Below are 12,858 nucleotides of genomic sequence, written 5' to 3' on the forward strand. Positions count from 1 at the left end.
AGGGCGGAAGTTGCAGGGAAGCAGATTTCACCTTGAGCACCAGGAGAAACTTCCTAACACTAAGTGCTTCTCAAAAGCAGATAAGGATGTCTTCAGCTCTCCTTTGCTGGAGGCACTTAAAGCAGAAGTTGGACATCTGTCAGGGATGCTGTAGTTGCAGCCTGGACTGTGCACCTAGCCTTGATTATAACAGATGGCCTCCAAGATCCCTTTTAACTCTATGATTCTATTCCTCCAGTTCTCTTGAAAAACCTACCAAATGTTTATAAACCAACATTTTATATGGAAATTGCTTGGAATGCATGCAAGATTTCAATATTTTCTGTTTTTATGGAGGGAGGGAGGGAGAGAGGGAGGGAGGGAGGGAGGGAGGGAAGAAAGAGAGAATGAGTGAAATTTTGTGCAAACTCAATTGTCTCCTTTACATTCACCCCCTGGCTCACACCACAGAGCTCAGAAACAGCCAGAGGTCCTTCACCGGCTGCTTCAATGACATTGGAAACGGTCTCACTTGTACAAGGTAGAATTGCCTTATTCCAAATCCAGCTTGCCTCCCCCATTTATTTCTATTTTTCAATGACATGAAACATTTGTTTCATAAATATCTATAAGAGGCTTAAAAATAAGCCCTCTCCAGTGCTACAAGCCCCCATGTTATTACAGTCTAGGGAAACTATCTGCAGCATCAGCCTCTGGTTGGGCTCCAGCACTTGGACGAAAATTGGTATTAAATAATTGAATGCAGAGTTAAAAGGAATTGGAACCCTGCCCAGACCTTCATAAAGGAATGAAGGCTCTGCCCATGGGTTTGCTTCTCCCTTGGTTCCATGGCACAAGGAGGCAATCAATCAATCAATCAATCATTTGTGGAGGAGGAGACTCTTGAGAGTCCCATGGACTGCAAGAAGATCAAACCTATCCATTCTTAAGGAAATCAGCCCTGAGTGCTCACTGGAAGGACAGATCCTGAAGCTGAGGCTCCAATACTTTGGCCACCTCATGAGAAGAGAAGACTCCCTGGAAAAGACCCTGATGTTGGGAAAGATTGAGGGCACAAGGAGAAGGGGGCGACAGAGGACGAGATGGTTGGACAGTGTTCTCGAAGCTACCAGCATGAGTTTGACCAAACTGCGGGAGGCAGTGGAAGACAGGAGTGCCTGGCGTGCACTGGTCCATGGGTCACAAAGAGTCGGACACGACTAAATGACTAAACAACAGACCACTCCTATTCATGGATCTCGAAACACTTTACAAGCGTCTTTAAGCAACTCATTCGGACATCACCCTATCCAGGGAGTGCACTAGCCCTACAGAAATTCAGGCTGCAATCCTATACAAACACTTACCTAGGTGTAAGTATCATTGAACTCTGAGCAGACATGTAGAGCTCAAATCCCCACTCAGCCATGAACTTGACTGCATCCTTAGCATACTTTGCAAGTGTCCTGGAAAAACTGGGGCATCCCAGTTTTTTATCATGAGAAAACGGCAGCCATTTTGGCTGCCATGATCTTGCACGATTTCCCTTGGGAAAATGCATTTTCTGGGGCCACAATCTTGTGTGGCACCCCAAAACACGCATTGGGTGTTTTGGGTGTGCGTAAAAAAACCCACTTTTTTTAGTGGTGGGGAAGCTGCAGCATAAAATTGCATGAGACCATGGTAACCCAAATGGCAACTGTGTTCTTGTGATAAAAAATGGGAAGATGGTGTGGGGTCTCAAGAAAAGTCTTAGAGGCATGTTCTTGTCCTGTTTTTTGGTTAGCTCAGGCATAGGCAAACTCGGCCCTCCAGATGTTTTGGGACTACAACTCCCATCATCCCTGACCACTGGTCCTGTTAGCTAGGGATGATGGGAGTTGTAGTCCCAAAACACCTGGAGGGCCGAGTTTGCCTATGCCTGGGTTAGCCTAACTGATGCCATTTTGCTTTTGTAAAAAACTGTCTGCTTTTGAATTTAGGAGGGTGAGCCACAAATATGTGAAGACCAGATAACGTTGCTAGGCGATTTTCAGGAAAACCTCCCTCTGCCAGGCAGCTCTCCCCTTCAAGGTCTCCAGGCAGGGTGTCCTATTTCAATCAGCGCAAGGAACCTCAATAGGGGGAAAGGGAGAGGGGATGCCTATAAAAAGTATGAACAAAGGCTATTTGGGGTGGCTTCACCATCACACTGGTGAGTGTGGCTCGTCTGCTCTGTTTTACTCAGCTGAATAAACGAGTGGTTATGGGAATCTCCTCTGTCTATGGCGTTTATTGGCCTTTCAGTGACCAAGGCAGCTTGGGCCTGATTAACGGACCCCAACATCGGTATCTGGGAAGATGGTGTCCTGGATTTGGGCTTCAAAGTGTTGGAGGGTATGCATTAGGCCAGACATCATTACTCAGTCTAACCTATATCACCAGACTGCTGCAAGGATAAAACAGGGGGAAGGAGAACCATGTAAATAGACTGAGCAACTTGGAGGGAATGTGGGGTATATAGCACATCATCATCATCTCTGGGCTCTCAAGGTCTTCAGCTGAGTATGTACACAAAGGCACTCATAGAGACATAGCTGCCTATCACCTTAATTTCACAGTTGCATTTCCTGTGCTACATAGCAGGCCTATTCTTCCCGGTCTTATTGTATTCCAGTCTTCTGTCAGTACAGTATTACTACATTCCTTTGCAAAAAGAAAGATATTCCCTGCCCTACCTGGGCTGCTGTGATTTTTTAAAAGAGCTCAAAACAGGGAGCACAAGGTCTCTCTTTCCACAGAAATACAGTCACCAATAACAGCCACAGAGAAGAGAATAGCACTGCAGGAAAATGCTTAATTCACCCTTCCCCCAGCCTGGTGTCCTCCCCCTGTTTTGGAGTAAAAATCACATCACCCCCAGCCATTGGCCTTGCTGGATGGGGATGATGGGAGTTGTAGTTCAAAACACCTGGAGGGCACCAGGTTGGGGAAGGCCAGCTTAATCCAACACAACTGGGGTCTCAACATGTTTTGACAAAATGCCTTCCTTACACGCAATATTCTTGAATGCTTTCATCACTTGCTTCAGAAGGTGCTGCTACCACCACCCTAATTCCTGCAACTGCCCCTGCTGTGCTGAATGAAACTATTTCCTGGGCCTGTCCAAATATCTCTTTTGTGCTTTGGTCTCCATTAACAAACGCCGCCAGCAACTTTAGCAGTGGCTTCAGACAAGCTATGACATGCTTAGCAATACAGTTCAGAACTAGTTGTCATACTGTGTGCATACATTACACCTTGAAAGTAAATTTGAAGCACATTTCCCCCTTCAAAAAATTCAGGGCCCTGAGTTTGTTGCTGGGAACTGTAGCTTCGTGAGGGGCAAACTACACTGCTCAGAATTCTTGGGGAGTGGGTAAAATGTGCTTCGAATGTGTCATTTTACATCTAGTTGGATTCTCTGTAATTCAGAATATATATATCTATAGCAAGAGAAGGAGTTTTAGGATAGTTGTACAGTACCTTGGTTTCCCTGAGTCATAGAGTCGTAGATGAGTTTGCAGGACTTCAGTAGGATGCTAATCTTTTTCTCTGGAGAGTAGGCCTTGTGCATGGTTGTGAATTTGTGCAGGATTTTCTCCAGCAATGTGGATTCAGGCACACTGGTGGTGACTCCCAAGTCAGTGGTCGTTGTGTTTTGTATGACTTGCTGGTTTTCTTTCAGGAGCTTGAAGGATCCGTCTTTGCTGTGGATTTCCCTAAGACAGGTATTGATGGCGTCTTTTAAAGGCTTCAAGACGCACTTGTGCAAAGCTGACTCGACAATCACCTCTGGAGTTGAGAAGTAGAGTGGGGAAACATAAGATAGAAAAGGAATATGTGAGAAATCAGCATCTTAAAGCCAGCCTGGATAGACATTCATGCAACTTACCCTCAGTATGTATTTTGTTCTACCTGTCCATACTACCAAAAGGTATGAAAATATTGACAAAAATATTTAACCTTAGTAGTTCTTAATCACTTTTCCCCTGCCTCTGTGCATATTAATGAAAATTCCTTCTGGAATTTATAGTCAAATTTGAGAGATTTAGTTTTGGTGACGGCTATCTCTGGAGCCTAGAAACTGTGTTAAAATAAAATTAGCACATTGTAACTATTGTTGTTGTTGTTGTCTAAAATGCTTCCTTACTTAAGAATATGACCATCCTTTTGCCCTGGAAATTTGGAAGCTCTGGTCTTGACCCTCATAAGCCTCAATACACTTGCTGCTTATTTTTTTTTTTTTTTTTATAATATTTTTTATTACGTTTCTTTCCAAATTTTATACATTACAAACAAATAAAGAGTTTACAAGAAACCATTTTTTTTTTTTTAACAAAAATCCCAACTTGGACTTCCCCACCCCTTCCGATTCTGCGTTCTTTATATTAACAATGTCAGCAATTTGTTACCTTATGTCATACCTTATTGTAACTTTTACATGTTATGTATCTATATTCAATGTATTATGTCACAATTTTTATGCCTTTAAAATAAACGTAACATGTTCAATTTCATATTATCTCCTTTTCTCTTTTATCACTTAGTTTACTATTTACTTAATCATAATTGCTAAAGCGTATCATCTCCAAATCATGCACCGTCTTAAGATTCATACAGTTTGTAATACTTTTGCAAGTAGTCTTTAAACTTTTTCCAGTCCACCTCAATTGTTTCTACATCCAAATCTCGGATTCTGCCGGTCAGTTCAGCTATCTCCATGTAGTCCATCAACTGCATCTGCCATTCCTCCAGCGTGGGTAAATCTTGTGTCTTCCAGTTCTTTGCGATGAGTATTCTTGCTGCTGTACTAGCATACATAAACAAAGTTCTGTCCTTCTTTAACACTTTCTGGTCTACCATGCCCAACAGGAAGGCCTCTGGTTTCTTGGGAAAGGTATACCTAAATACCTTTTTCAACTCATTGTAAATCATTTCCCAGAAAGCCTTAACCTTTGGGCATGTCCACCAGAGGTGAAAGAAAGTCCCCTCTGCTTCCTTACACTTCCAACATTTATTGTCAGACAGGTGATGTATCTTAGCTAACTTGACTGGGGTCATGTACCACCGGTATATCATTTTCATAATGTTTTCCTTCAAGGCCGTACTGGCCGTGAATTTCATTCCGGTGTTCCATAACCTTTCCCAGTCTTCAAACATAATGTTGTGTCCAACATCCTGTGCCCATTTAATCATAGCAGATTTAACTGTCTCATCCTGTAAATTCCACATAAGCAGCAAGTTATACATTCTAGATAACAGCTTTGTCTTTGGTTCTAACAATTCTGTCTCTAGTTTCGACTTTTCCACCTGGAAACCAACTTTTTTGTCCATTTTGAAAACCTCTTGAATTTGAGCATAATGTAGCCAATCTCGCACCTTATTTTTTAGTTTGTCCTGGCTCTGCAACTTCCAATTGTCTCCAATTTTTTCAGTCAATTCCCAATATTTCGGCCAATAGGCCTCCATATTGGGTCTTTTTCGGGCCTTGGCCTCCACTGGTGATAGCCACCTCGGAGTTTTACTCTCTAGTAAGTCTTTATATTTCATCCAGACTGCAAAAATTGCTTTTCTGACAATGTGGCTTTTAAACAATTTATGTGCTTTAACCTTGTCGTACCATAGGTATGCGTGCCATCCAAAAGCATTATTAAAACCTTCCAGATCTAGGACATCGGTGTTTTCCAACAAAAACCAATCTTTCAGCCAGCAGAAGGCTGCAGCTTCATAATACAACCTCAAGTCCGGCAGGGCAAACCCCCCTCTTTCTTTCGAATCTGTTAATATTTTAAACTTTATTCGGGGCTTTTTGCCCTGCCAGATAAATCTAGATATATCCTTCTGCCATTTTCCAAAGCAATCCACTCTGTCCACGATCTGTAAGGTTTGAAACAAAAATAACATTTTCGGCAACACATTCATTTTTATAGCTGCAATTCTTCCCAACAAGGAAAGTTTCAATCTTGACCAAATTTCTAAATCCTTTTTAACTTCCAACCAACATTTCTCATAATTATCCTTAAATAAATTCAAATTCTTGGAGGACAAATAGATCCCAAGGTATTTCACTTTTTTAACCACATTCAGTTCTGTTTCTCTCTGAAACCCCTCTGTTTCTGTAATTGTTAAATTTTTGGTCAGAACCTTAGTTTTTTGTTTATTCAACCTAAATCCCGCCACCCGACCAAATTCAGATATAAGTTCGAAAACTCTTTTTGTACTGGATTCTGGCTCCTGCAGTGTCAAAACTAGGTCATCTGCAAAAGCTTTCAGTTTATATTGTTTCACTCCGACCTCTATCCCTTGTACCAACCGGTCCTCTCTGATCATATTCAATAGCACCTCCAGGACTGAAATAAATAACAGAGGGGATAGAGGGCACCCTTGTCGTGTCCCTTTTTCAATTTTAAATTCCTCCGTCACCACATTGTTCACTATTAATTTAGCTTTTTGTTCTGAATAGATTGCATGTAATCCATTCTCAAACCCCCGTCCCACTCCCATCCCTTCCAAGTTCTTCTTCATAAACATCCAAGATATGTTGTCAAATGCTTTCTCCGCATCAATAAAGATTAACACCGCCCTTGTGTTCCTGTTAGTCTGCAAAAGTTCTAAAATGTCAATGATGTTTCTAGTGTTCTCATATAAATGTCTACCAGGGAGAAAGCCAGCTTGGTCTTTATGAATTACTTCATTTAAGACTTTTTTAAGTCTATTTGCCAAAATGTCTGCAAATATTTTGTAATCCACATTTAGGAGTGAGATGGGACGGTAGTTTTTAAGCTGAGTCTTTTCAGATTCTGACTTAGGTATCAATGTGATGAAGGCTTCTTTCCACGTTTCTGGTGCCCTCTTCCCATCCATAATCTGGTTACATACCTCCAACAAAGGTTGTATCAAATAGTCCTTCAGAACCTTGTAATATTTGGAGGTAAGTCCATCCGGGCCTGGAGATTTGCCTAGTTGCATATTCTGAATGGCACCTTCAATTTCCTGTGAGGTTATTGTAGAGTTCAAGATTGATCTTTTATCTTGAGTTATTTTTGATAGTCCATTTATCTTTAAAAATTGATCTATCTCTGATTCTTTCTGGGGCCCCTGTGCATACAGTTCTTTGAAGTATCTGTGGAAGCACCTCCTAATTTCTTCTGGTTTCTGTACGATCCTTCCATCAATCTCTAGATTTGTTATCGTGTTTAGCTTTTGTCTTTTTTTCAGCTGCCAAGCTAGCAGCTTTCCACATTTATTTGCTGATTCAAAAGATCTTTGCTTCATCTGTTTTATTTTCCATTCAATCTCCTGATTAATCAATTTTGAGTATTCTGCTTGGTGGAATTTAATTTCTCTCAGCACCTCCTTGGACTTTGGTTTGGTTCTCAGTTTTTTTTCTCCTTGGTGTATTTTCTCCAATATTTTGTCCTTCTTTCCGTTCCAGAGTTTTTTCTTGATTGAATTCTGTTGTATCAGAAACCCTCTCATAAGAGCTTTGCTTGCGTCCCAGATCGTTCTTTTTTCAACTGTAGTATTCAGATTTATCTCAAAATAGTCCTTTAATGTTTTTTGGGCCTTTTTCACAATCTCTTGATCTCTTAGTAGTGTGTCATTCATTCTCCATCTGAAGGAACCGGGTTGAGTTAATCTAAGTTCTATTTTCAAGGCGTTGTGGTCGGAGCATGTTTTTGGGCAGATTTCCACCTTTTTAGTCTTGGGTGCCAGCCCCCTGGAGGTCCAGATTTGGTCGATCCTTGACCAAGACAGGTGGGCCTCAGAGAAAAAAGTTCCTTCTTTACCTAGGGGGTTCTTTGTCCTCCATATGTCGATCAAATCCAGATTGTCAGTCAGTTCGAAAAAAGTTTTGGGCAGTCTGCCGTCTGATGTTAAGTTTTGGTTGTAAGACTTATCCATATGTGTAGACACCACTCCATTCATATCTCCCATCATTATGATGTTAGCATAATCCAGATAGTCCAGCAACGTCTCATGCAGCTTCTTGAAAAATTCTGATTTCCCGTCATTTGGGGCATAAATTCCTAATATCAATATTTTTTCTCCTTGGGTTTGAATTTCAATTGCCAAAATTCTTCCTTGTTCATCCTTAAATAGAAATTTGGGTATCAGGCTCTCCTTAGCGTAGATCACCACTCCTCTTTTCTTTACTTTGTCAGACGAAATAAATTCTTGGCCTAATCTTTTATTTACCAAAACCTTCCTGTGGAGCCTGGTCACATGGGTTTCTTGTAGGCAAATAATGTCCAATTGTTCTTTCTTCAATATGTGAAATAACCTCCTTCTTTTCTCCGGGGAATTTCCGCCATTTATATTCCAACTGAGTAGCCGCAGAGACATCCTGAACTATTCTGCTACACCTAGAGCGGTGTATCTTCTTTCTCCTCTGGTTCCGAAGGTGCAGGTATTGCTCCACCTGGGTTGGGTATAGGCCAATTAGCTGCTGCTTCTTTTTGGAGGTCTTCTCCGTGATCGTGCTGGAACTTTTGTAAGTCCTCTGGTGATCTTATTTTAACCTTCTTCTGTTTGTAAGTGAATGATAGCCCTTGTGGGAACTCCCACCTGTAAGGAATTGTGTTGAGTCTCAGCAACTTAGCCAAATCTGAGTAGGTGGCTCTCAAGTCCAATAACTGTTTAGGAATATCTCGGTAAATTTCCACCCTTTTCTCTTGTATCACAATTGAGTTTTTGAAGTGTAGGCCTAGTATTTTGTCTCTCTCCTCCCTTGATCTCAAAGCTATTAAGCAGTCTCTGGATCTATCTTTTCTTACTAATCTTCCCAACCGAAAAGCCGATACAATTTTGAAATCAATTTCTTCTTTTAAGTCCCAGAACTTTGTAAACTCTGTTGTCAAAAGTCCTTTCAAATCTTCTTGTTCAATTTCTGGGACTGCCCTTAGTCTGAGGTTGGTCTCGCGATTTTTCAATTCCACCAACGAGAGATAGGTTTGTTGGTCCCCTATCTGTTTATGAAGAGGCTTGACTTCCGCTTTAACTTCCTCGACTTCTTTTTTAGCTGATGTTGCAATTTGAACGGCTTCCCCTGCCAGTTTACGATTCTCTTCTGTTGCTCCTTGCAATTTTTCAATTGCTTGGGTATGTTGGGAAACCTGATCTGTCAATTTCTGGATCGAGGATGTTGCTTGGTCAATTTTTGTTGATTGGTTATCAATTTTTTGATTTATTGCTGACAATTGTTCCAAAACTTGTTTCAGTACTGCCTCAGCTCCTCCTGCTGCCATATCTTCCTCTTCAGATTTTTCAGGCTTTTCGGTTTCTACTTTTTGTGTCGCAAGCACAGCTGGAACTGATAATCTACGTCCCTGAGTTAAAGTTGTTTGCAAAAGCTGTGCTTGCTTTTTTGCTTTCTCTTTCTCCTTAGCTTCCTTAGCTTTGGCTGCTCTTGTCTTTCCTGTGCCACTCATCAGTCAACGTTCAAGGTCAAGTGTTGTAATCCCATGGGAAAGGCAAGTCCAGAATTAAAAACAGTCTATTGAGAGAAGGTAAACAGAGAAACTTTCCCAGGCCTCTATATTCCCAATGTCCTCTAGGGGGAGTGCCACCAAAGTTTTAGTAAGAAGAAGGTAACTTTCCGCAATTAAAGTCTCTTTGTTCCAACTTTAAAAACAATTTTAAAAGCAAATTAGTTCCAGCACGCTAAAAGAAAGGTCCTGCAGAGCCCTTTTAAACATATAACAAAGTTCCAGCAAGGTGCCTGCAATTGTATCCACTTCAGCTAGGTGAGCTCAAAATTACACTATCCAGTTACAAAAGTATCTGGAAGCTTGCAACAGTTCCGCAGTTTAAACAACTTTACCCGGCCACCCGGGAATTTGGGGTTAGAGTCTTCCCTTGCCCTTGGGGTGTCCGCTCCAGGTCAATTTTATGCTGTATTTATTCTTTAAAAGTAAAATTCAAATGTGCACGAAAGTCCCGATTTAAAGCTTCAAAGCTTCCCTGTTCACAGCGCTTTCCGCTCTTTAGACCGTCTGCTTTGATCTTGAAAGCAGTGTCGGAAGACGGACTTCCTCTTTCTCGTCTCCCGTTTTTAGCCAAATTTTCCGATTTGATTTGTAGAATCTTAGGTCCTTACTCACGGGTTTGATGTTTCAGCCCGATGTTTCTTGGAAGAAAGGTCAGCGCTCATCCGTGACAGCCGCGCGGCTTCGCCTCCGCAGAAAGAGCGATGAACCCACAGCACCGCTCCCCCTCCTTCACTCCGGAGCCCCTTACGGGGTTCCTTTTGTGATTTCGGGGTCGCTCCAGGTGCCCGCCGGGTCCCACGGCCACGGACTCACTCTGCCCGTGGTTTATCTTGATGGGTTGCCGCTGCGCCGTCGCGAGCAACCCTTTTCTGCGGTGCCCCTCTTCAGAGCTCGAAGAGGTCCGCCATCACGGTTTTGCGCCGCCTCCGGAAGTCCAATACACTTGCTGCTTAGAGCACCATTTATTGGAAAGGGAGCATACATCTTTAACAAATAAAACAAACAAATGTGGTTTTGGGGCCTAGTCTAGCCAGTTCATAGAGATCTCTGGCTAGGCCTAACATAATGGAAGAAACTGCTATTTTTTAACTGTAAGTTTTTATATTGTTGTTTTTTAATTGTAGCCCACCCTGGGGCCTTAGGGTGAAGGGTAGGCAATAAATTAAATAATTATAATAATGTCTCTTGGTTTTGACCCAACAAACTGCTGCCATTTTGAACAGCATCCAAATGGAATCTGGCCCCCAGACTGGTAACATGGAAGCAGACTTTTTCACTGGTGGCACCAGTGTTGTGGAATGCTTTTCCTGCAGAAAAACGAGAGGCTTTTTCCGTATTTGCATTCCGTCGATCCTTGAAAACACACCTGTTTAGGCAAACGTTCACCTGAACTTCTTGATCCAACTGTTTTAATTGTTTTTTAAACTGTGTAATTGTTATGTTTTTTGACAGGTTTGTTTTATTGTATATTTTAAATATGGCTATTTTAATGTTTTGATGGAATTGTTTTACTGTGTATTTTAATTATGTAAGAATTTTACAATTGATTATATGCTTGTAAATCACTTAGAAGCCAATATGGCATGCAAACAACAACAGGAAAAGGAACAGGAAAAATCCATGAATGTCTTCAACAAGTTTTACCCATAACGTATGACCAAAGGCAAAGATGAATCTAGCAAAGTGAACTGCTGGGAAATGGGAAGGAAGAGGAGAAGGAGGAACTAGGCTGTTGAGGAGTGAATTTCTGTTATCTGGATGAAATATGTCCAAAGCATGGATAAAGGATTTTTAGCAATAGGTGCTGAGGGGAGAATGGATTTTGGAAATGTTAAGGAAGAAAAATCACACCATGGAACTGGGTCTGGATGTGAAGGGGAAAGTGAGGCAGAAGATAATCCCAATTTGGCATGCTCAGGATAAAAGAAAAGGAATTTCTCAATGTGAGTTTAAATAAAATGACAGGCACAATTTCACTGTGTTCAGCTGGAAAGGGGAGAGGACACCCAGGAAAAAGTGTTGACAATGTGTAGAAAGATGGCCTACCAGGGTTGGTGTAAGTTGCAGCAACTTTTTGAAAAATTTCATTTCCGTATAAGGCTAGATGGTGGTTGTTTTGACTTCTACAGCTCTGCTGAATGCAAATCTCTGCAATGCTGGAACTGATTACATCCAGCAGCATGAAACTGCATATTCTTTAGTTCGGGTCACTCTTGTTCATGGCCTTCCGAGGCTATTGCCCAACTCTTGCTTAACATCCAGCAAGTGAACAAAAACACCCAAAGAAACGCCTTTCCATCGAACTTGCAAAAGCACAGCAAATTGCATCACGCCTGTCCTGTTGTCACCTCTGCAGGGCCTATAATCCAAGCACACTCAACTCTGTGTTGGATTCTGGCCAGGGTATCTGCAATAGCTGGAAGAACAGGACCACAGGAGTAAACACTGAAACACATGAAATACACCTAGAATCATAGATTTGGAAGGGACCACGAGGGTCATCTAGTCCAACCCCCTGCAATGCAGGAATCTTTTTGCCTAAAGTGGGACTCGAACCCATGACCCTTATATTAAGGGTCTCGCTTTACTGACTGAGCTATTCTGCAGAAGAGCTCTTATATGAGGGGCGTGAATTAAGTTGCTCCTTCCACCAGAGATCCAACTTAATCTGTTGACTCTAAGGCTGGGCTATGAGCACAGAACATACCCATGGCCAAATTTCATCTGGCCTGCAGCATCAGTCCACTCTGGTGCCTTTGCCCGTTCAGTCTGACTAAAGCAAAAGGGGATAGAGCAATCCTTGACTCTGCCACGACCCAGCTTGATTTCTTTGCTGAATATGTAGAAAGGAGCTTCACACACGTGCGCCACGGAAATGTCACAGGTGATGGTGAAGGTGCCCTCCAGATGTTTTGGATGGCAGTGCTAGCTGGGGATGATGGGAGTTATAGTCCAAAGCAGCTGGAAGGTACCAGGTTGAGGAAGGCTGGGATAGAGTTTCTAGTGTTATGATGCAATGGATGGTGTTTTAAGCACTGAAGCTTGTTCTATGGCCTGGGGATAAGTGATAAAACAGGATAGCCTCAAGCATTCCAGTCTGAATGTAGGAAAGAAGGGTGGGTTACAAACATAATCACTAAATAAAAAGCCTGAGAGCTCTGTCAGTGCTTTGGTAACCTGCTCTTTGGCGGTGTTTCTGCATCTAGACTCCATTACATTTTAAAATGTAAAAGACATGAAAAAATAGTAAATAACCCTGTAAATAACCATAGATGTCTGTATGTCAGCCAATGGCTGACAAATACAACTATTTTATTGTGCCAGTTCTCCTGATAATGTGTTATTTTGATGCATCATGTTTTCACCT

At 41.9% G+C, this 12,858-nt stretch overlaps 1 protein-coding gene across 3 annotated transcripts in view; it reads right to left on the reverse strand.

Moving 5' to 3' along the window:
• Window positions 1–12,858, reverse strand: part of RIN3 (Ras and Rab interactor 3) — a 78,430-nt gene that overhangs the window by 20,215 nt on the left and 45,357 nt on the right. For all 3 annotated transcript variants that reach the window (XM_053376474.1, XM_053376483.1, XM_053376493.1), the window contains one exon: window positions 3,484–3,792. In XM_053376474.1, the coding sequence (XP_053232449.1) occupies window positions 3,484–3,792 (309 nt within the window). The remainder of the gene's footprint in view (window positions 1–3,483; window positions 3,793–12,858) is intronic.

The sequence above is a fragment of the Podarcis raffonei genome, chromosome 1 (genome assembly GCF_027172205.1).
Source record: "Podarcis raffonei isolate rPodRaf1 chromosome 1, rPodRaf1.pri, whole genome shotgun sequence".
NCBI lineage: Eukaryota > Metazoa > Chordata > Lepidosauria > Squamata > Lacertidae > Podarcis > Podarcis raffonei.